The sequence below is a fragment of the Lithobates pipiens genome, unplaced genomic scaffold (genome assembly GCF_037356315.1).
Source record: "Lithobates pipiens isolate NorthernLeopardFrog02 unplaced genomic scaffold, aLitPip1_a1.2 Scaffold_27, whole genome shotgun sequence".
In the NCBI taxonomy this organism is placed as follows: Eukaryota; Metazoa; Chordata; class Amphibia; order Anura; family Ranidae; genus Lithobates; species Lithobates pipiens.
Genome location: NW_027507788.1, coordinates 13,977,830 through 13,999,218, shown reverse-complemented (window position 1 = coordinate 13,999,218; position 21,389 = coordinate 13,977,830). Strand labels below are relative to the sequence as shown.

At 47.3% G+C, this 21,389-nt stretch overlaps 1 protein-coding gene across 2 annotated transcripts; it reads left to right on the top strand.

Moving 5' to 3' along the window:
* The first annotated feature begins 620 nt into the window (after positions 1-620).
* On the top strand, positions 621-21,309 carry CTU1 (cytosolic thiouridylase subunit 1). 2 transcript variants are annotated; one of them, XM_077456482.1, is made up of 4 exons: positions 621-750; positions 1,300-1,426; positions 16,426-16,932; positions 20,385-21,309. In XM_077456482.1, the coding sequence occupies exons 3-4, from the start codon at positions 16,437-16,439 to the stop codon at positions 20,912-20,914; spliced, it is 1,026 nt and encodes a 341-aa protein (XP_077312608.1). In that variant the 5' UTR covers positions 621-750; positions 1,300-1,426; positions 16,426-16,436; the 3' UTR covers positions 20,915-21,309. The 2 variants fall into 2 exon arrangements, with proteins under 2 accessions (XP_077312608.1, XP_077312609.1); XM_077456483.1 differs by lacking the exon at positions 1,300-1,426 and having other exon boundaries at positions 648-750.
* Positions 21,310-21,389: the final 80 nt, after the last annotated feature.

Here is a 21,389-nt window from a genome sequence, read left to right as displayed (position 1 = left end):
TCTCTCCTCCGGAGAATCCTCCAATGTCTGTTCTATTTTCCTCCTTTACTTTTTACCTTATATAATAAATATTGTTCACCTATTCTTTAAAATTGTTTAATAATTTATTGGCCATAAGCTTACAAAATGTCACTCTTGTTTTACAGCTCCCTCTACTGTCCAAATAGAAATATTACATCTTAAATTCACAAGACAGATTTTTTGGGATTGGCTACTATAAATGACATCAATACTTTACTAAACTACTTGACAATAGTTACCCCTCCTCCATGTATAATAAGAGAGCCCTGGTGTATTGAAAACACAAAGACCCCCACCCCAACCCCAACCCCAACAGTTTTCCTAAACAGCAAGTTTCAAAGTTGCAAAACTGTAACATTTTGAGTAAAAACTAATTCTTGTCCCCATTATCGGAGCCATATTGTCGGAGCCATTCCCCCTATCTCTAACCAAAACGATCTTCTAAAAAATGGCCGCTGTCATCGCTCACAGAAACGACACCCAGGAGAGCATGGATTTGGCGCTCTTGTGATTGACGTCACCAGAGGAAGCGCTTCGGGCGAGAGGCGTGGAACGCTTGACGAGCCGCGAACTACATTTCCCGGCATCCTTCGGGGCGGACAGCCAATCTAATGAGCGCTGATTTGTGGCGCAAGGCCTGCTGGGAGTGTAGTTTTTAGCAGGTGAAGGGTGAATGAGCGTGTTGGCGAGTCACATGAAATAGGGAGATCAAGAAGAAGAAGCTAAAAGGTGAGGAAATGGGATTTATGGTGGAGAGGACACAGCAAGGGGGGCATGTTTACATGTATTCCTGTGATATGGGGGTGCTGTGTGATGTCAAGCATGTGTACAGTGAAGGTTTGCACTTTTTTGGCTGTATCTGGTGTCCAGGAAGAGTCACAACCACAGATCTGAATTATCTGAACAATTTTAGGACAATATTTAGCATTTTAGATTGGATATAAAGAAGACCAGGCATAATCATTGTGTAACACTACTAAATTCTCTCTCTATATATATATATATATATATATATATATATATAATATTACACCCAAAATCTGAAATTATATATATATATATATATATATCTCTATCACAGGAAGGGGCGGGTCCAGGATGACTCGGACAGTGAAGAGTGATAAGCTTGCCTCTCTGTTGCTCTGCTGCCTCCTCCTATCAGCATGCCTGGCTCATTGCGTTGGTGCTCCCTCCCCCAGATGTGTATAGCGTATCTTCAGTAATTCAATCTTTTTGAGTTATTCCAAATTTTTTGATGTGTTCTTTCATGTCTTCCAGAATAGGGGGGTTGAGTTCTCCTTCCTTGAACCCAACGCTGTCCGGCGATACGTCCTTTTCCGAGGCGGAGGAGCACTTGTGACGGAGGAGGAGGAGGAGGAGGAGGAGGGGCTTTCGGAGACTTGACGTGAGTGTGTCCTACCTTGTGGGCCAATTTATTGCTTCCTATCTGCCATGTCCTTCCCCATCTACCAGGTGAAGCAAGAGGAACCGGAAGAAGAGCCCACCCGCACCTCTGCCCACCTCCCCCAAATAGTCAGTGTCGCGTCGGCTTCCGCAGCAGCAGTGGCCTCCGTTGAGTGCCCGAGAATTCCCGGAAATCCCTCCCCCGGCGATAATGTGCCGCCTACGAAAGCTCCCTCTGCTGAAAAGGAGAGTACTCCAGTTTCATCTTACGCTTCGCCCGCCTGGTACTTTTTCGGTGTTCCCGGCGGGTCCTCCAACCTTCAGCGTGAGCCCATAGTCTACTGCTTGCTGTGCCAGGTCCAGGTGAAGAGAGGGACGGTCCCGGGCAAGCTGGGCACCACTTGCCTCTATACCCACCTTGAAAGACGCCACAACTTGACCCGGGAGGAAGTGTTTGACGCGGCAGCGGCCGCTGGCTACTGCGGCCCAATTATTACACCTACTCCTCCAGCTACACCTGCCACTCAGACACCTACGCTTACACCTACAACTACACCCGCCGCTCAAACGCCTACAACGACACCCTCCATCCAAACCTGGGAGTGCAGCAGCGATGGCAGCGGACTCGTCCTCATTCCGGTCAAGAGGTCCGGCGCGTCCACCGCTGAGCAAAGCGAAGGCAGACGAGCGCCAAAACGCCTTGCCACCATGGCTCCAGCCACCAGCTCCGAAATTCCTGAGCTCACCAAATGTCAGACCACCACAGCTCCAGCAACATCCTCCGAACCCACCAAGACCCCCAACTTGGCCAGGCATCAGCCTACAGCCGCCCCTGTGACTTCCTCTGGGCCGCCTGCAACACCTGACCTGAGCAAGTGCCAGGCATTGACTGCTCCCGCCACTTCGTCCGGCCCACCCAAAGCCTCAGACGTCTCCTCAAGGCCTTCCTGCTCAAGACGTAGGCAGCAATCTAGCAGTCAAAGCAGGGCCCTGTCTTCTTCGTACCGCCAGGCGCTACGCGACCGCCTGCTCAGCAGCGTCCACATGTACTGCGAGGTGTGCCACACTCTGATACTGTCGGGGGAGAGGAGCCAGAGTGCACGGGACCTGGCGCTGGAGACCCACTTCTCCACTCAACACCCTTATATGTTTAACCGCCTGAAACGCGGGGCTGCCAGGGATGCACGCCTGGGGGGTCTGGGCCCTTCTTCTGTGGTTCCCTCTGGTTCTCACTCTGGAAAGTTTTCCCCTTCCCCTGGTGCTCAGTCTGAAAATTTTTCCTCTTCCTCTGGTTCTTGTTGAGGCCCAATTATGTACTGCTGTCTGCAGGACGCCCTTCCGGTCCGTTCTTCTACACTTGCTGCTTTGAGTTTGCTGACTCTGGCTGCCTTGGCATTAGTCATGTGACCATGTGCTGCTATGCTGATTATTTTAACAGCCTCAACGGCCTTGCTGTTATTGTCAAACTCTGCCGTTCTTACTGGCAAAGCTCCCATAATTCTGGGTAGTGTCACAGCATGCCACCACCTCCCATGCCCCCTATGTTCCTATTGCCTCATTGTTATGGGCTGCCTTACTGCCCAATAGGAATGGGCAGAAGGCTGGAATGGCGTGGGCAAGCTTTTGTCACTATTCTTAAGTGCCGAAGCTTTTTCTGTTAGAATGGCTGGTGTTTTGACTGTAATAGAGAGGGTTGGGATATGGGCTGACACGTCACCTAATACCTCCAGAAAGGTGTTTATATATATATATATATATATATATATATATAATATATATATATATAAATAAATTTTTTTTTTTTTTTTTTTTTTATTCTTACTTTTAACAGAGTCTTTGCCTGTGGCCAGGCTAGAAACATTCAAGTATTTACATATTCTTATTGAACAGTGTTGCAGATTCAAAACAAGCCCTCATTGACCTCTGTAGCTGTATGCACTTTGAAGCAATTCATCCTCAAAGCTTGCAGCATAAGCATTGAAGTCGTTCTCAGCAGCTCTGCTCACCCGTCTGCCCCCTCCCAGCAGTGGCTTAGCTCAGCTACCCCTTTTCCTCTTCTTCTAGGAATGTCTTGGCTATTTAGTTGACCCTGTGTCCCCTTGTATAGCTTCTGTTTCTACTATGTAGTGGGAGCTGAGTTGTTTAATTACTGCTAAGAGGGGGAGCTGAGCAGCTGAATCACTTCTGGGAGGTGGGAGCTCAGATGCTTCCCCCTTTTAGTAGTGACCTAGCGATTCAGTTGACCGGATCTTGCTCTACGTTTTACAGAAAAATTTTAAAGGCCTTAAAAGTTGCTTGGTCCTACTGGGAGGAGGAGGCTGAGCTGCTCGATCAAAGCTGGGAGAGGAGAGCAGGGTAAGCTGAGCTAACGAGTCACTCTTGGGAATAGGAAGTAGGGTGTGCTGAGGAAGGGGGTGAAAGTGTCCAGTAGGCAAGTGGTTAATTGTGGTTGCGGGGGAGGGAGCAGGGAGAGCTGAGCTGCTAAATCACTGCTGGTGGGGAGGGGGAGCAAGGTGAGCTAAGCTAATGAAACACTCCTGGCATAAGCTGAGCTGTTAAATCATGGCTAGGAGGAGGGAGCAGGAGCTGCACAATGACTGCAGGGAATGGAGAGCAGGGTGAGCTGAGCTGCTGAATCATGGCTGGCGGAAAAGTGAGGAACTGAATTCTATAGCAGGGAAGGGGAAACGAGGAGCTGGATCACAGAGAAAAGGGAGATGCTGAGTCTGCAAGGTATGGGAAATGGGGGGGGGGGGGGGCTGAACTGCTAAATCACAGCAAGGAGCAGGGTGAGCTGAGCTAATGGGTCACTCCTGGGAACGGCGAGTAGGGTGAGCTGAGCTAATGGGTCACTCCTGGGATCGGGGAGTAGGGTGAGCTGAGCTAATGGGTCACTCCTGGGATCGGGGAGTAGGGTGAGCTGAGCTAATGGGTCACTCCTGGGAACGGGGAGTAGGGTGAGCTGAGCTAATGGGTCACTCCTGGGAACGGGGAGTAGGGTGAGCTGAGCTAATGGGTCACTCCTGGGAACGGGGAGTAGGGTGAGCTGAGCTAATGGGTCACTCCTGGGAACGGGGAGTAGGGTGAGCTGAGCTAATGGGTCACTCCTGGGAACGGGGAGTAGGGTGAGCTGAGCTAATGGGTCACTCCTGGGAACGGGAGTAGGGTGAGCTGAGCTAATGGGTCACTCCTGGGAACAGCGAGTAGGGTGAGCTGAGCTAATGGGTCACTCCTGGGAACGGCGAGTATTGTGAGCTGAACTAATGGGTCACTCCTGGGAACGGCGAGTAGGGTGAGCTGAGCTAATGGGTCACTCCTGGGATCAGGGAGTAGGGTGAGCTGAGCTAATGGGTCACTCCTGGGATCGGGGAGTAGGGTGAGCCGAGCTAATGGGTCACTCCTGGGAACGGGGAGTAGGGTGAGCTGAGCTAATGGGTCACTCCTGGGAAAGGGGAGTAGGGTGAGCTGAGCTAATGGGTCACTCCTGGGAACGGCGAGTAGGGTGAGCTGAGCTAATGGGTTACTCCTGGGATCGGGGAGTAGGGTGAGCTGAGCTGAGCTAATGGGTCACTCCTGGGAACGGGGAGTAGGGGGAGCTGAGCTGCTGACTTTTAGCTGGGAAAATGATGCTGAGCTGCTAATTTGCTGCTGGGAATGGGAAGCAAGGTGAGCGGAGCTGCTGAATTATGGCAGGGAAGAGGAATGAGGAGGAGCTGAGCTGTTGAGACAATTATTAAAACTTCAGTGCTTCTGTTATGATTTTTGAGAATGAATTGCTCTACAGTGCCTTCAGCTACAGAGGTCAGGAATGAAGGTGAGCTAAGCTGCCATGGCAAATGCTTCTATAACTTGAGGGCTTCTGCTCTGATCTTTGAGGATGAATTGCTGTACAAGTGCCTTCAGCTACAGAGGTCAGGAATGAGGGGAGAGCTGAGCCGCTGAGACAATTCCTTTTATATAACTTCAGAGCTTCTGCTATGATTTTTGAGGATGAATTGCTCTTGAGAAGTGGTCATCAGCCCTGTCCTCAGGGCCCACTAACAGGCCAGGTTTTATATATTACCTTGGGAAGATGCAGACTAGAATACGGCAATAACTGAGCAGCAAATTATCCCCTGTGATGTATTTGAGTTATCTTGTAAACCTGGCCTGTTAGTGGGCCCTGAGGACAGGGTTGATGACCACTGCTCTAGGGTGCCTTCAGCTACAGAGGTCAGGAATGAGGGATAGCTGAGCCGCCGAGACAATTCCTTTTTATAACTTCAGCTATGATTTTTTGAGGATGAATTGCTCTAGAGTGCCTTCAGCTACAGAGGTCAGGGATGGCTTGCTTTAAAGCTCATCCAATGCTTATTACGAATATGTAAAATGCTTGAATGTCCATCGCCTGGCCCACAGATTCACTTTTTTACCTAGTCTACAATGGCAGCTCCTATATGCTCTACTCACAGGTTCCTTTTACATGTTGTTATTATACATATATTGGTTCTTTTCTGTGAAAAAGACTCACGGTTTCCTCTCCAAAGTTATCTCTGGTCTGTAAAAAGTTTGTAATTCCAATGGATCCTTATAGGAATCTTGAAAGTATGACCTGTTCAGTTATTTTAATTTTTTTTATTTTTTTAGATGTTAATAATTTTAAAGATTTAACGAGTAGCAAACATTGTTGGTGGCTTTGGAGATAGTTTGATACCTGCCATGTTTCTACTGCTGTATGTGGCAGACTGATACCCTCCTCACTGTGGGCGAGACAGACCAACGTGGCTTTACAGACAAGCTACAGCTGTCAATGACTTCTCACATGTGCCTAATATACCTGATGAAGTATTGGCGAAACGCATCAGCTGGCGCTTGGGGAGATTCATCACTCAGGTTCGTGAACATTGCTGCAGTGGCGGTTGATGGCTCTTTTATGAGAGTGATCTTTATACATAGATGGTAATACACTTATTTGAAGTCTTGTTCTTTCTGGGTGAATATCCCGGGGAGAGCGGTTCACTTTATGGCTTCATCATATTATGTGTAACTGATGAAACGAAATGTATAGTTTTTATTTTTTTGTTTTGTTTTTTGTAAATATCTATTTTATGTTCAAGGTTTAAATAAAAAGTAAAAATATATTTTCACTTGTAAATAAGAACCGTTACATTTGAATATTTTGGATATACCACTCCTGCCAACAGATGGGGCTTTAGGCTTATTTCAGGTGCTTACCAGGCTATTCTTAGCTGCTCTGCTGAAAAAGTTTGTTTGATGGGGTTGTATGGAAATTTGAATGAAAGTCTGAATGCATGCTGGGCTCTCCCTTTAGCAAACTTTGTGCTTTTATAAAGCTAAACTCAGAGGATTAAGACCAGATGGGTGCGAAGTCCCATCCTCCTTGCAGAGCCTGCTGCGCCTGCATCCACCTCGGAGCTTTGTGCAGGCAGCCCATAGAAGTGGATGCAGATGCAGCGGCTGCACAGACACAGTGGCATGTCAACATTTTTACATGCCACTGTGTACATGCAGCTGACGCATCTGCCTCCGCTTCTATGGGCTGCCTGCACACAGCTCCGAGGTGGAAGCAGCAGAAAGTAGCTCTGAACGGAGGATGGAACTCTGCTCCCTTCTAACTGAGCCCTAGCTGTTAACAGCAGTGAAGACTTGACTGTAGATTGAACTTCACCTCCTCAAGATGTCACTAATTGCATATTAGAGCAGTCAAGGCTAAGAGGTACGCAGAAGCTCAGCAGTGTATGTAACTTCACCAGGAGGAGCAGGGCTTTGCTTCCTCATATCAGAGCCAATGACTAGTGGAATTATGATTGAGAAGAGGCATGAAAACTGGAGGTAACACAAAGCCACACACTGATTGAAGAAGAAGCAGGGATTTCCTTGCACTGCAGGTCCTCAGGTACAGCTTTCTCTCCAGCAAGGAGAACAATGAGCAATACAGTTGAATTCCATTCTATATCTGGCATGACTAGCTTTCACAGGCAGCCATAAATGATCTTACACTACATATATACAGCTATGAGGAGACAGATCACAAGTGCGAAGTCAGAAGGAGGGCTCTTTTATTTTTAAGGAGGAATTCAAGACAAAGCGTAAAACTTGCACAAGGTACAGCTTGGGCAAAAGTAACATTTCTGTATGTTCCTATAAGCTGTATGTTCCTATAATTACATTTCCACTTTTGGAGTGATTGATGGGCTTGTCTGGGTTCTTGCATGTTGGTTCTCCTTTCAAGACAAAAATCCAAAAATGTAGGCCTTACAGGTTATGGCCCACCCTATACTATCAGCCCATTACAATTACGGGTGGCATCGATAATGTATGGGGCATGAAGCAGAAAGGGGCAAACAAGTTAGCAATCGGGAAGTTTGGGGTTTGGTTTTGCTTCTTTTGGGGTATTCCAAAAAGGGTCCGGGTGGTTGTAGAAGCCCATGAAGGTGTCGATTATTCATAGGAAGTAATGCTTTCCCGACTTTTCACATGAGTACGCTCTAAGGTAGTATCTCCTCTAGTTTGGGACATTTAAAGTGAACGGAGCTTCACCATAAAGTGTTGGTATCTGTTAAACATAGATTATGAGTTTAACAATCGTACTCTTCACATTATTATTACTTGGGTTGTTCTTCTTAAAGAGACCTTGTTGACAGCCATTCATTTTAACAACAATCTTCCTATACGATTTTATGGCCATTTAAAGATCTTTACCTGTAAAAGTCTTCCTTGTGTAGACATCCAAAGAGAAGGGTTGGGTGCCACCATCTTGGATGTGACCTTAGCAGCCCCAACAGTCTCAGAGTTGTCAGTCAAGTGACACTCTACAGCAGCCTCTCTCAATCTTTTTATGCCTGAGGAAACCCTAATATGTTTTTCAGGTCTTGGCTCAACCCCACACCATAATCCCTTGCTTTGTGCACTGGGCCAAATCATTTGGTGGTGGGAGGATTATGGTGTGGGGGGGGTTGTTTTTCAGGGGTTGGGTTTGGCCCCTTAGTTCCAGTGAAGGGAACTCTTGAGGTGTCAGCATACCAAGACATTTTGGACAATTTCATGCTCCCAACTTTGTGGGAACAGTTTGGGGACGGCTCCTTTCTGTTCCAACATGGCTGTGCACAAGGTCCATAAAGACATGGATGAGCGAGTTTGGGGTGGAGGAACTTGAGAGTCCTGACCTCAACCCGATAGAACACCTTTGGGATGAATAAGAGCGGAGACTGTGAGCCAGGCCTTCTTATTCAACGTCGGTGCCTGACCTCACAAATACACTTCTGGAAGAATGGTCAAACATTCCCACAGACACACTCCTAAACCTTGTGGACGGCCTTCCCAGAAGAGTTGAAGCTGTTATAGCTGCAAAGTGCGGTGCCAACTCAATATTAAACCCTACGGACTAAGACTGGGGTGCCATTAAAGTTCATGTAAAAGCAGGTGTCCCAATACTTTTGGCAATGTATAGCTGGTCTCCCAGCTGCTGATTCCTGACACTAGGGGATTATTCCCTAAAGTTAGAGTGCAAAATCAGGCTCGCTTCTGCATAGAAACCAATCGGCTTCAAGGTTTTATTGCCAAAGCTTAATTGAACAATCTGAAGTTAGAAGCTAAATGGCTTCTATGCAGAAGCGAGCCTGATTTTGCACTCTCCAGCTTTAGTAAATAAACTAGTGATGCACCGAAATTTCGGCCGCCGAAACATATCGGCCGAAAATGCCCTTTTCGGCAATTTGCCGAAAGAGAAAAACGGCCGATAATGGAGCCGAAAATGGGGCGTGGCCTGGGTGGGGGCGGGGCTCCGCCCCCGCCCTGGTGACGCCCATCATGGGGGGTGTGAAGCGCAGGAGAGCCACCTCCGCCGCTTGTTGGATCACAGCGCCGGGAACATCACAGCTTTCATTTCAATTGCTGTGTGTTCCCGGCCGCGCGCCGTCACACGCAGCCCCTCCCCCTTGTCCGGGCACTTAGATAGACAGATCATCCGCAGGATTGGACGGATGATCTGTCTATCAAAGTGCCCGGACAAGGGGGAGGGGCTGCGTGTGACGGCGCGCGGCCGGGAACACACAGCAATTGAAATGAAAGCTGTGATGTTCCCGGCGCTGTGATCCAACAAGCGGCGGAGGCGGCTCTCTTCCCTACACAGGCTGGCTGCAAAGGGGGGACACACAGGCTGGCTGCAACAAAAGGGGACACACAGGCTGGCTGCAAAGGGGGGACACACAGGCTGGCTGCAAAGGGGGGACACACAGGCTAGCTGCAACAAAAGGGGACACACAGGCTGGCTTCAACAAAAGGGGACACACAGGCTGGCTGCAACAAAAGGGGACACACAGGCTGGCTGCAACAAAAGGGGACACACAGGCTGGCTGCAACAAAAGGGGACACACAGGCTGGCTGCAACAAAAGGGGACACACAGGCTGGCTGCAACAAAAGGGGACACACAGGCTGGCTGCAAAGGGGGGACACACAGGCTGGCTGCAAAGGGGGGACACACAGGCTGGCTGCAAAGGGGGGACACACAGGCTGGCTGCAAAGGGGGGACACACAGGCTGGCTGTAAAGGGGGACACACACGCTGGCTGTAAAGGGGGACACACACGCTGGCTGCAAAGGGGGACACGCTGGCTGCAAAGGGGGACACGCTGGCTGCAAAGGGGGACACGCTGGACACAAGGGGACACGCTGGACACAAGGGGACACGCTGGCCGCAAAAGGGGACACAAGGGGACACACTGGCCGCAAAAGGGGACACAAGGGGACACACTGGCCGCAAAAGGGGACACAAGGGGACACACTGGCCGCAAAAGGGGACACACTGGATGCAAAAGGGGACACACTGACTGCAAAAGGGGACACACTGACTGCAAAAGGGGACACACTGACTGCAAAAGGGGACACACTGGATGCAAAAGGGGACACACTGGATGCAAAAGGGGACACAAGGGGACACACTGGATGCAAAAGGGGACACAAAGGGACACACTGGATGCAAAAGGGGACACAAGGGGACACACTGGATGCAAAAGGGGACACAAGGGGACACACTGGATGCAAAAGGGGACACAAAGGGACACACTGGATGCAAAAGGGGACACAAAGGGACACACTGGCCTGCAATGGGGGACACTGGCCTGCAATGGGGGACACTGGCCTGCAATGGGGGATGCCTCCTGTACCGTGTCCTCTGTCTCTGACCATCTCCTGTACCGTGTCCCCAGTCTCTGACCACCTCCTGTACCGTGTCCCCAGTCTCTGACCACCTCCCGTACCGTGTCCCCAGTCTCTGACCACCTCCTGTACCGTGTCCCCAGTCTCTGACCACCTCCCGTACCGTGTCCCCAGTCTCTGACCACCTCCTGTACCGTGTCCCCAGTCTCTGACCACCTCCTGTACCGTGTCCCCAGTCTCTGACCACCTCCTGTACCGTGTCCCCAGTCTCTGACCACCTCCTGTACCATGTCCCCAGTCTCTGACCACCTCCTGTACCATGTCCCCAGTCTCTGACCACCTCCTGTACCATGTCCCCAGTCTCTGGCCACCTCCTGTATAAAAATATTTTTTAAAAACAGTCATTTTCGGTATCGGTGCTGTTTCGGTATCGGTTTCGGTTTTTGGCCTAGTGTATTTTTCATTTTCGGTATCGGTTTCGGCACCAAAAAACCCATTCGGTGCATCCCTAAAATAAACCCCTAGTGGCAGCAGATGGGAGACCAGATATACATTGCCAAAATTATTGGGACGCCTGCTTTTACACGCACATGAACTTTAATGGCATCCCAGTCTTAGTCCGTAAGGTTCCATATAGCGTTGGCCCACCCTTTGCAGCTCTAACAGCTTCAACGCTTCTGAACCTTGTGAACAGCCTTCCCAGAAGTGTGTCTATGGGAATATTTGACCGTTCTTCCATAAGCGCATTTTGTGAGGTCAGGCACTGATGTTGGATGAGAAGGCCTGGCTCGCAGTGTTCACTCTAATTAATCATAAAGGTTTTCTATTGGGTTGAAGTCAGGCCAGTAAAGTTCCTCCACCCCAAACTCGCTCATCCATGTCTTTATGGACCTTGCTTTGTGCATTTGTTCATTTGGTGGAGGGTGGATTATGGTGTGGGGGGTTGTTTTTCAGAGGTTGGGCTTGGCCCCTTAGTTCCAGTGAAGGGAACTCTTAAGCACTTCAGTCCTGGAAGATTTTACCCCCTTCCTGACCAGAGCACTTTTTGTGATTTGGCATTGCGTCGCTTTTACTAACAATTGCGCGGCCGTGCGACAAACAAAATTAACGTCCTTTTTTTTTTTTTGCAAGAATAGAGCTTTCTTTTGGTGGTATTTGATCACCTCTGCGGTTTTTATTTATTTATTTATTTATTTTTAGGTTTTTTGCACTATAAACACAAAAAGACCGACAATTTAGAAAAAAACTTTTTGCTATAATAAATATCCCTCAAAAATATATATAAAAAAATACATTTTTTCCCTCAGTTTAGGCCGATTGTATTCTACAAATTTTTTGAAAAAAAAAAAACGCAATAAGCGTATATTGATTGCTTTGGGCAAAAAAAGTTATAACATCAAGACAAGATAGGGGATAGTTTTATGGCATTTTTATTATTATTATTATTATTATTAATTTAAATTTTTTTTATATATATATATATATATATATATATATATATATATATATATATATATATATATATAATTTTTTTTTCTTTTGTATTGGGACTGCCACATTATGGCGGACACATGGGACAATTTTAAAACCTTTTTGGGACCATTGTCATTTATACAGCAATCAGTGCTATAAAAATGCATTGATTACTGTATAAATGTCACTGGCAGGAAAGCGGTTAACATTAGGGGGCGATCAAGGGGCTTATTGCGTTCCCTAGTGTGTGTTCTAACTGAAGGGGGGAGGGGGACTGTGTAGGGGAGATGACAGATCGCTGTTCATACTCACGATCAGTCTCTTCTCCCCACAGATCCCGATTCTCGGTGTGTCAGCAGCAATTGCGGGAGCCAGGCAGTGATCGTGACCACTGGGCACTCGCATCGGCTCTGGGGGGGGGAAGCGACGTTGCATAAAGTCGTTTCACCCAGCCGTGCCATTCTGCCGCAGTGCAACTGCGGGGGCTGGTCGGCATGTGGTTAAAGAGCAAGTAAAGCAGTTTTTTTTTTTTTGCTTGTTTGTTTTTTTGACCCGCCAAAGTAAAGGCATAATGTGCTAGTATGCATCGTATACTTGCACATTATGTTAAACTTACCTGCAAATGAAGCCCTCGTCACTGCTGAAGGCTGCATCCATCTTCATCCTTATTATAGGCTTACCTATAAGTACAAACAATAAATGGGACTTTACTTCCTCTTTAACCACTTCCCGACCAGCGCACGACGATGTACGTCGACAGAATGGCACGGGCAGGCATATTGGTGTACAGGTACGTCCAATATTCGATGCCGCCCTGCCATCGGGAGCGCCCCGCCGGCAGCGCGCTCCCGCGCTGGTCGGGACCCCCGTGAGTCCGGTCGCGGGACCCGCGGACTCGATCGCCGCGGGCATCCCCGCGATCGTCCCCGCGGCCGAATGGAGGAAATGCTGTATAAACAACATTTCTCCATTCTGCCTAGCAACTAGTGACGCTGATCTCTGCTCCATGTGATTGGAGCAGAGATCAGTGTACACTAAATGAAAGCCCAACCCCCCCACAGTTAGTAACACACCCCTAGGAACACTTAACCCCTACACTGCCACCCACTGGTTAACCCTTTCACTGCCAGTGTCATTTACACAGGAATCACTGCATTTATATAGGAGTGATTGCTGTATAAATGACAATGGTCCCAAAAATGTGTCAAAAATGTCCGATGGGTCCCCCACAATGTCGCAGTCACAATAAAAATCGCAGATCGCCGCCATTACTAGTAAAAAAAAAAAAATAATAAAAAATTATTAATAAAAATGCTATAAAACTATCCCTATTTTGTAAACGCTATAACTTTTGCGCAAACCAATCAATAATCGCTTATTGCGATTTATTTATTTTTTTACCAAAAATATGTAGAAGAATACGTATTGGCCTAAACTGAGGGAAAAAAATGTTTTTTTTATATATTTTTGGGGGATATTTATTATAACAAAAAGTAAAAAATAATGCGTTTTTTTTTTTTTCAAAATTGTCGCTCTATTTTTGTTTATAGCGCAAAAAATAAAAACCACAGAGGTGATCAAATACCACCAAAAGAAAGCTCTATTTGTAGGAAAAAAGGACGTCGGCTTTGTTTGGGAGCCACGTCGCACGACCGCGCAATTGTCAGTTAAAGCGACGCAGTGACATTTCGCAAAAAGTGGTCTGGTCTTTGACCAGCAAAATGGTCCGGTCTGCAAGTGGTTAAGGCGTCGGCCTACCAAGACATTTTGGACAATTTCCTAGAGCTCCACAGTGCCACCAGCAGGTGAACTTGGTCCTAACGTTTACTTTGTTGGTCAGTGGGAAGAATTCCCCTTCATTGGTGGCCAGTAAAAAAAAAAAAAAAAAAAATGTCCCTTATATGGGTGGAGTAAAGAAAAGAGGGCGAACCGACCTTGTGCATTATCCTTAGTAAATTTATTGATAAAAACAGATAAACAAAAAAAAAAAAAAAAAAAAAAATCTGCTCACCAACATGTGAAGAAAATTTGCATAATATAAGCCACCTGGTCGTGGCAATCGGTCTAGGTATCGACAGTCTCCAGATGGTGAAAGAGGACGTCAGGACCACTGCTGGCTGACGCATTTCGAAGGAATACCTTCTTCCTCTTCAGACAGCAGTGGTCCTGATGTCCTCTTTCACCATTACAAAAGTAATTTTTGGGGTAATGCACTTGGTGTTTTTTTTTTTTTTTTTTTTTCATGCTTTTACTTCTTTAATGACATTTTAAGATTTCATATTTTTACAGTGGATAATACTAATTTTGTGTTTTTACGTTCCTTTGTGGGCATTAATTTGTGTTTTTTTTTTTTTTTCTTCAATTTAAAAAAAAAAAAAAAAAGCATATATTAAATATATATCAGTGCCAACTTTATAATCCCTGAACGCTCCTTCCATTAGTTTGCCAACTATTGTCGGCGAAGCTGAGCTCCCAGGATTACATAGCAAGCCGTCCTCTAATCCAATGATGTGTTCATTAAGCAGCATTCAGTGTATTTATTAAAACACAAATAAAGAGAATTTTAATAGAACTATTATAAGTATAGGAACTAGTCTTTGTATCGGCCCCCTTTCCCTTTGACCCCCCCCCCCCCACACACACACACACACAGCAACACTCTGGGAGGGGGGATGTGAACCAATGAGGGATCTATTGCTGCGAACATGCTTCACATTTGGGATAGAGAAACATGATGATCTCATTGGTTTGCCAATGTCGAGTCACGAGGTGGGGGGGCGGATCTTGGACCTGCTGGAACGGTTTACCGCAGTGCAGGTTGCAGGGAGGTCCAGGACCTCATTTTGGTAATTTTAAGAACTGTTGCATTTATATACTATTCAATCATTTCCTTTTTGGGATTGTTAAAGTATTCTGAATCTGAATACAGTTCCCCCCCCCCCCCCTGAAAATAGGACCAGGTCTTGTATTAATTTTGGGTCCAAAAAACAAATTTTCAGGGGATGTCTTCTTTGTTATATATATTTATTTACGATATTATTCATTGGTCACGTGAACTCCCAGCGGCACTGTAAATAAGGTATTTTCCATAATAAAGTTATACGAGGAGACACACACTGCACATTATATAATCTTTTTTTTTTTTTTTTAAACGGGTTACATATTTTTACAAGGATTTTAACTAGGGCTTATTTTCGGGGTAGGACTTTTATTGCAGCCATCCCTGACAATCACGCTGGGTCTTATTTTTGAGGAAATATTTAACATTTCCTGCCAGCAGGTGGGGCTGTAGGCTTATTTCAGGTGTTTACCAGGCTGTTTTTAACTGCTATGCTGTGCTTTACACAGCCAGTTAACATGCTTGCATTGGCATAGAGATAAGTGATGATCTCATTGGTTTGAAAGTGGGGCTAATTACGGGCTGGGGGGGGGGGGGAAATCTTGGACCTAGCTGTATTGGTTTACTGCAGTGTAGGTTACAGAGTGGTCTAGGATCTCATTTGTAGTTAACGTGGTGTTTCTCCCAAAAACAAAAAGAAATGAGTAAAATTCCCCCAAAAAATATAATAAAAAATTGGAATTATTTATTTTTTTAATTCTCCTCTAAATGCCTGTTTTTAGGGGTTCCCTCGTAGTCTGCCTCCTTCGGTGCCCAGGCACCGGACGTCACTTCCCCTCGGCGCGCAGTGACAGGTCCCAGATGACTGTGCAGCGTATCACGGCGCGCGGCGCTGCTGGCGCATGCGCAGTGGGTGCCTCCGGCTGTGAAGACCCAGCCAGGTGCGCACAGAATGCCAGTGGAGGGGAGGGGGGGCGAGCGGAGCTTCGATCCCCCGCATCGCTGGACCCTGGGACAGGTAAGTGTCCGATTATTAAAAGTCAGCAGCTGCAGTATTTGTAGCTGCTGACTTTTAATTTATTTTTATTTTTTTAAGGGGCACCCCACTTTAAGAATTGTTTGCTTTGAATATTATGTATATACCCTTTCCTGCCAGCAGGTGGGGCTGTAGGCTTATTTCAGGTGCTTACCAGGCTGCTTTTAACTGCTCTGCTGTGCTTTTCACAGCCAGTGAACGTGTTTACAGCGTAGAGAAAAGTGATGATCTAGTTAGTTTGCCTCTGTCTAATCATGGGCTGGGGGTGGATCTTGGCTCTGGCTGTATTGGTGTAGGTTGCAGGGAAGTTCAGGACCTGGCAAGGGGGGCTTGGAACACAAGTCTGTTTGAACAGTACTGAAACCCGTTCAGCAGGTAAAGCAATTCACCCGTTTAGTAAACTGTTTGCACAGGGTTCAGCTTTAAACATTTAGCATTTTTGGGCACAACCATTTTTTTATTTTTTTTTTTAAACATGCTTCCCTTTCTATTACAGACCAGCCAACCATGCCTGTGAATTGCAGCAGCTGCGAAACTCAGCGCGCTGTTCTGCGCAGACCGAAGACCGGCCACTCCGTCTGCAAAGAATGTTTCTTCCAAGCCTTCGAGGAGGAGATCCACCACACCATTGTGTCTGCCGAGCTCTTCCAGCCGGGGGAGAAAGTCGGCATCGGCGCCTCTGGCGGAAAGGACTCCACGGTGCTCGCCCACGTCATGAAGGTTCTGAACGAGCGCTATAACTACGGTCTGGAGCTCATCCTGGTGTCCGTAGATGAAGGCATCTCGGGCTACAGAGACGACTCGCTGGAGACGGTGAAGAGAAACCAGCAGCAATACGAGCTGCCGCTGAAGATCGTGTCCTACCAGGAGCTCTACGGGTGGACCATGGACCAGATCGTCAAGCAAGTGGGGCTGAAGAACAACTGTACGTTTTGTGGCGTGTTCAGGAGACAGGCGTTGGACCGCGGGGCCATGATGCTGGGCGTTGATAAAATCTGCACAGGTAACATTTTGGTTCTGATGTTGATATGCTGCTTTAACGGGTTATCACACCCATAAAATAAGAACTTTCTTGTTTGTAGTAGTATCCTTTACTAGCTTTCAGAAATGGTTGACCTCTTTTCTTCTCAGGGCCATCTATTCAGAAGCAGAACACAAATCTCTTGCAAACTACATTTCCCTCTACAGAAGCCATTCTCAACCATATTTCTGAGGACCAGTAGGGTTCCTTCAGAGGTTGCTAGGGGTTCCTAGAGCAGTGGCTATTGTTCTCCCAATTGATGGTGCCTTCAAAGTTCCAGGTCCATCGCCACTTGGCACTGATGATCTGTAAGGGTTGCCTTCTAACCACCACTGTAAGAGGGGCATCCCCACTGACCACCAATATAAGGGGCATTTTCTTAACTGCCCCAATGCATTCTTGGCAGGGGTTCTCTGAGACCTAAATTATTATTTTTTTTTTTCAAGGGATTCTTTTCTGAAGAGGTTCAGAAAGGCTACTTGATAGCTACAATGGCTCTCCAGTAGGGTTACGCAGATACCAATGTTGGTGCTGATACTAAGCATTTGCATGAGTACTCGTGCAGATGCTCCGATACCCGTTTCTGTTCAAATCGCATGCAGTTCTTTGCAGTGGGATTTGAGCCCATTCATTTTGTATGGGCTCAAATCGCACCACGAAGGAATCGGTGTGATGAAACTTATCCCACGCTCCGATTGAGTGCTTCCGTCATATACCACTTCCTCCCAGCCTGAATATAGATATCAGATATTCCAACCACTCACAAGCACAAAACAAGACGAGACTTGCTTAGTACTAACATGGACTCTTTATTTAGAACCAAAATGACAAGTATTTATAATACAGAAGAAGACTAAAACCTAACCTTATTACCATGAGCTAATTATCTAGTCATTGACCCAGGCTAGTTGTCTGAGATATAGGACTTTTCAGGGTAAGGGCCGGTTCACACTGCGAGGCGAGGCGACACGGCTCGCCTCGCCTCGCTCCCGCAAGTCGCCCCCATTCAGTACTATGGAACCGTTCTGAGAGGAGCGACTCGAGTCGCTCCGACTCAGAAAAAAGGTTCCTGTACTACTTCGGGGCGACTTCGGGGGCGACTTGCATTGACTTCTATGCAGAAGTCCTCTGCAAGTCGCCGCTGACCCCCCCCTGCAAGTCGCGGCGAGGAAGTCGGAGACGCCTCGCCGCGGCTCGCTGTGTGAACCGGCCCTTAGACTTTGTCTCCTAGCTCACTGTAAGACTATTCAATACACATTACCATAAACATAAACACAGGGTTAATCAGCACAAACAACAATGTGTTGAATACTCTTACAAGCCAGACTAGACTCATTTACACAACAGACAGGGGGCTGGAGTTGGTGACATTAGCATCTAACACTTTGTGTCCCAACAGTGTCATTCAGTCTATTGCTAATTTGGCAAATACATATCCAGAGTCTGTGTGTCTTGGGGGGGGGGGGGCGGGGACATGGATCTAAATCCAAGTAACACCACCTCAGGGGTCCCCAGGCATACAGCTCACAAAGAGCACTGTTCCCCCAATTCCCAGGGCCCATAATCGCAAGGCAAGAGGCTTGCATTCTGTCCCCTCCAACAGCCTCTGTCCCGGCTAGGTCTGCTACAATTGGTACTCGGTATCAGCGAGTACTTGACTGAACGTATCGGTACTCTTACTCGCTGGTGAAAAAAATGGGGGGGGGGGGCACCATTTTATTTAAATGGAGACTGAAGTTCTTTAAGAATAGGAGTTCATTATTGAACAAGGCAAGCAGGTGTTGGGCAAGAGTCAGGTTAAGGGGTTTAGCGAAGAAGCTGTAAGCTATAGGGGTATGGGAGGAGCATGCTTGCTGCTTGTGAATATCTACGTTTTGAATTGCTCAAATTGCATTGCCTCGTGTCAGTTGGCACTTAAAGCAGAGCTCCACCCAAAAGGGGAAGCTCTGCTTGTTTGCAAACCACCCCCTCCCCTCCACTGCGACACCCGGCACTTTTTTTAAAAATTTTTTTTGGAGGGGGGGGGAGAGCGGGTGCCTGGTTTTGACAGGTACCAGCTCCCACTTTCGGCTTACACCCCACAGTCGTTGGGGGCAAATCACAGGTCTTAGAAGACAGCAGGACCATTCACAAGGTGAAGCGTGACTCGTGCATGCGCAGTAGGAGACCGGTTGTGACGCCGCAAGGCTTCACTTCCTGTTCTCCTTACTACAGATTCTGGCACCTGCACCCGAAGCTGATTGAAGAATAGGCTTGGGTAAGGACAGTGCTGGACAGGTAAGTGTCCTTTATAATAAATCACCAGTTAGTGTATTTGTAGCTCCTGACTTTTTTACAATTTGGGGTGGGGATCCTGGAGCTCATCTTTATCCGTGTGTGTGTGTGCGCACTCACACAACTGTTAAATTGTGAGCAGCACAGGGAATTATCGCAAATTGCGCAGGTAGGGATTCAGCTAAGCTACAACATAATCCTACACGTGAATATGCAGTGGGGGTGTAGGATTATACTATAAACCTCCATGGGTTCAAAGATATTCATGGCAGCTCCTTTTTGTTGAGATTGAAGTAATCTCTGAAATATGTTACGTAAACATCAGAGGGCGCCAACCTAAGGGCAGTATATAGGAAAATACTTTTATTAAAAAAAAAAGTGGCAACGCCACTATAGAAGGATATAGAAGGATAAGATGCGATCCACCCAGTGAAGCTTGCTGTTGAGTCTCGTGGTTTGAAAAAGGCGTAGTTGGCTCCGAAACACGTAACTGCGCACTCCACGTTGCGCCCTCCCTGGTGCAAAATGACTTTCTTTCTTGCACATTCCATGCTCTCCAGGGTGGTTCCAGGATTTTCAGCTTCATTTCTGCTGTCCTACACAGCTCCTCAAAGCAACGCCTGGCTCCTGAAGACGCACACTCAGGCTCTACAGCATGGGTGCTCAACCTGTGACCCTCCAGCTGTTGCGGAACTACAGCAAATCCCATGAGGCATTGCAAGGCTGATAATACAAGCGTGACTCCCAAAGGCAGAGGCATGGTGGGAGTTGTAGTTTGGCAACACCTGGAGGGCCACAGGTTGAGCACCCATGCTCTACAGCAAGCCGCACTGGGTGGATTACATCTCTTATCCTTATGCATCGCGTGAATTGGCACTTGTGATTTTTAATAAAGTTTTTTCCTTTACACTGCACTTAATTGATGCACTCCGCTGTCTCCTTTTTATAAATTGAGAGCAGCAGCTGTGTGCAACCGCTGCGTCCTAACTGACCTGAATGCCAGGTCACGGAACACTTGCTCATCCCTGTGCGGGAAAACACAGCCCTCAAAGGGGTACATGTCATAGTATGCCCGTGTGAATGAGGCCTGACCTGAAATGCTGCGATTTGTTAATGTTTTTGCCTGTGTGACATGTCCTCTCCTGTGCTTCCAACTACAGGTCATAACGCGGACGACATCGCCGAAACGGTGCTCATGAACTTCCTCCGGGGGGACATCGCCAGATTGCGACGGTGCACCGCCATCACAACGGGCAGCGAGGGCGCCATCCCGCGCTGCAAGCCCCTGAAGTACGCCTACGAGAAGGAGATTGTGCTTTACGCCTACTTTAAAAAGCTTGACTACTTCTCCACCGAGTGCATCTATTCCCCTAACGCTTACCGCGGCCATGCCCGGGCTTTCCTGAAGGACTTGGAGGCCCTGAGGCCCAGCGCCATCATTGACATCATCCACTCTGGGGAAAACTTATCGGTGAAAGAGGATGTCAGGATGCCCGTCCAGGGTACCTGCGCCCGCTGCGGGTACATCTCCAGCCAGGGACTTTGTAAGGCCTGCGTACTGCTGGAAGGCTTGAACCGAGGCCTACCCAAGCTGGGCATCGGCAAACACCACAAACTTCACCATAAGCTCCTGGCGCAGGAACCGCTGAGCGAGGCAGAGACCAGAAAGCTGAAGTCTATAGACTTCTAATGTTGGAGGAGTGGGTAGGTCGTGTACTAGGCCTCATAGGCATATTATTTTAGCTTAGGATAGAGGAAGGTTTAGAGCCCCTGCCAGGTTTTTATCACTGGATGATTTCCCCTTTCTTTATCCTCTAACTGGCCACCAGGAAGTAAGGAGAATCTTCACACAAAGTAATAAAGATCTGATAGAGGTCCTAACCCTTCCCCACAAAGTGCTTTTATTTTTTTAGATTGGAGCGGTTTATTTTTTAACTTCCTGTCCCAGAAATGAAAGGAAATCTTCCTGTATTGATTTGGAGAGGTTTCACTTCCTGTCCCAGTGTCACACTATCATGTTCTGGCACAGAAGGACAGTTAGAGGACTTCTCAGTGGGAGGGCAATAAAAATCTAAGTGGTTTTAACATTTGGCTCTGTAATTAATGTTCATTAACACACAATGACAGGTTCACTTTAAATGGGGAATATTAGACAGAATGAAAAA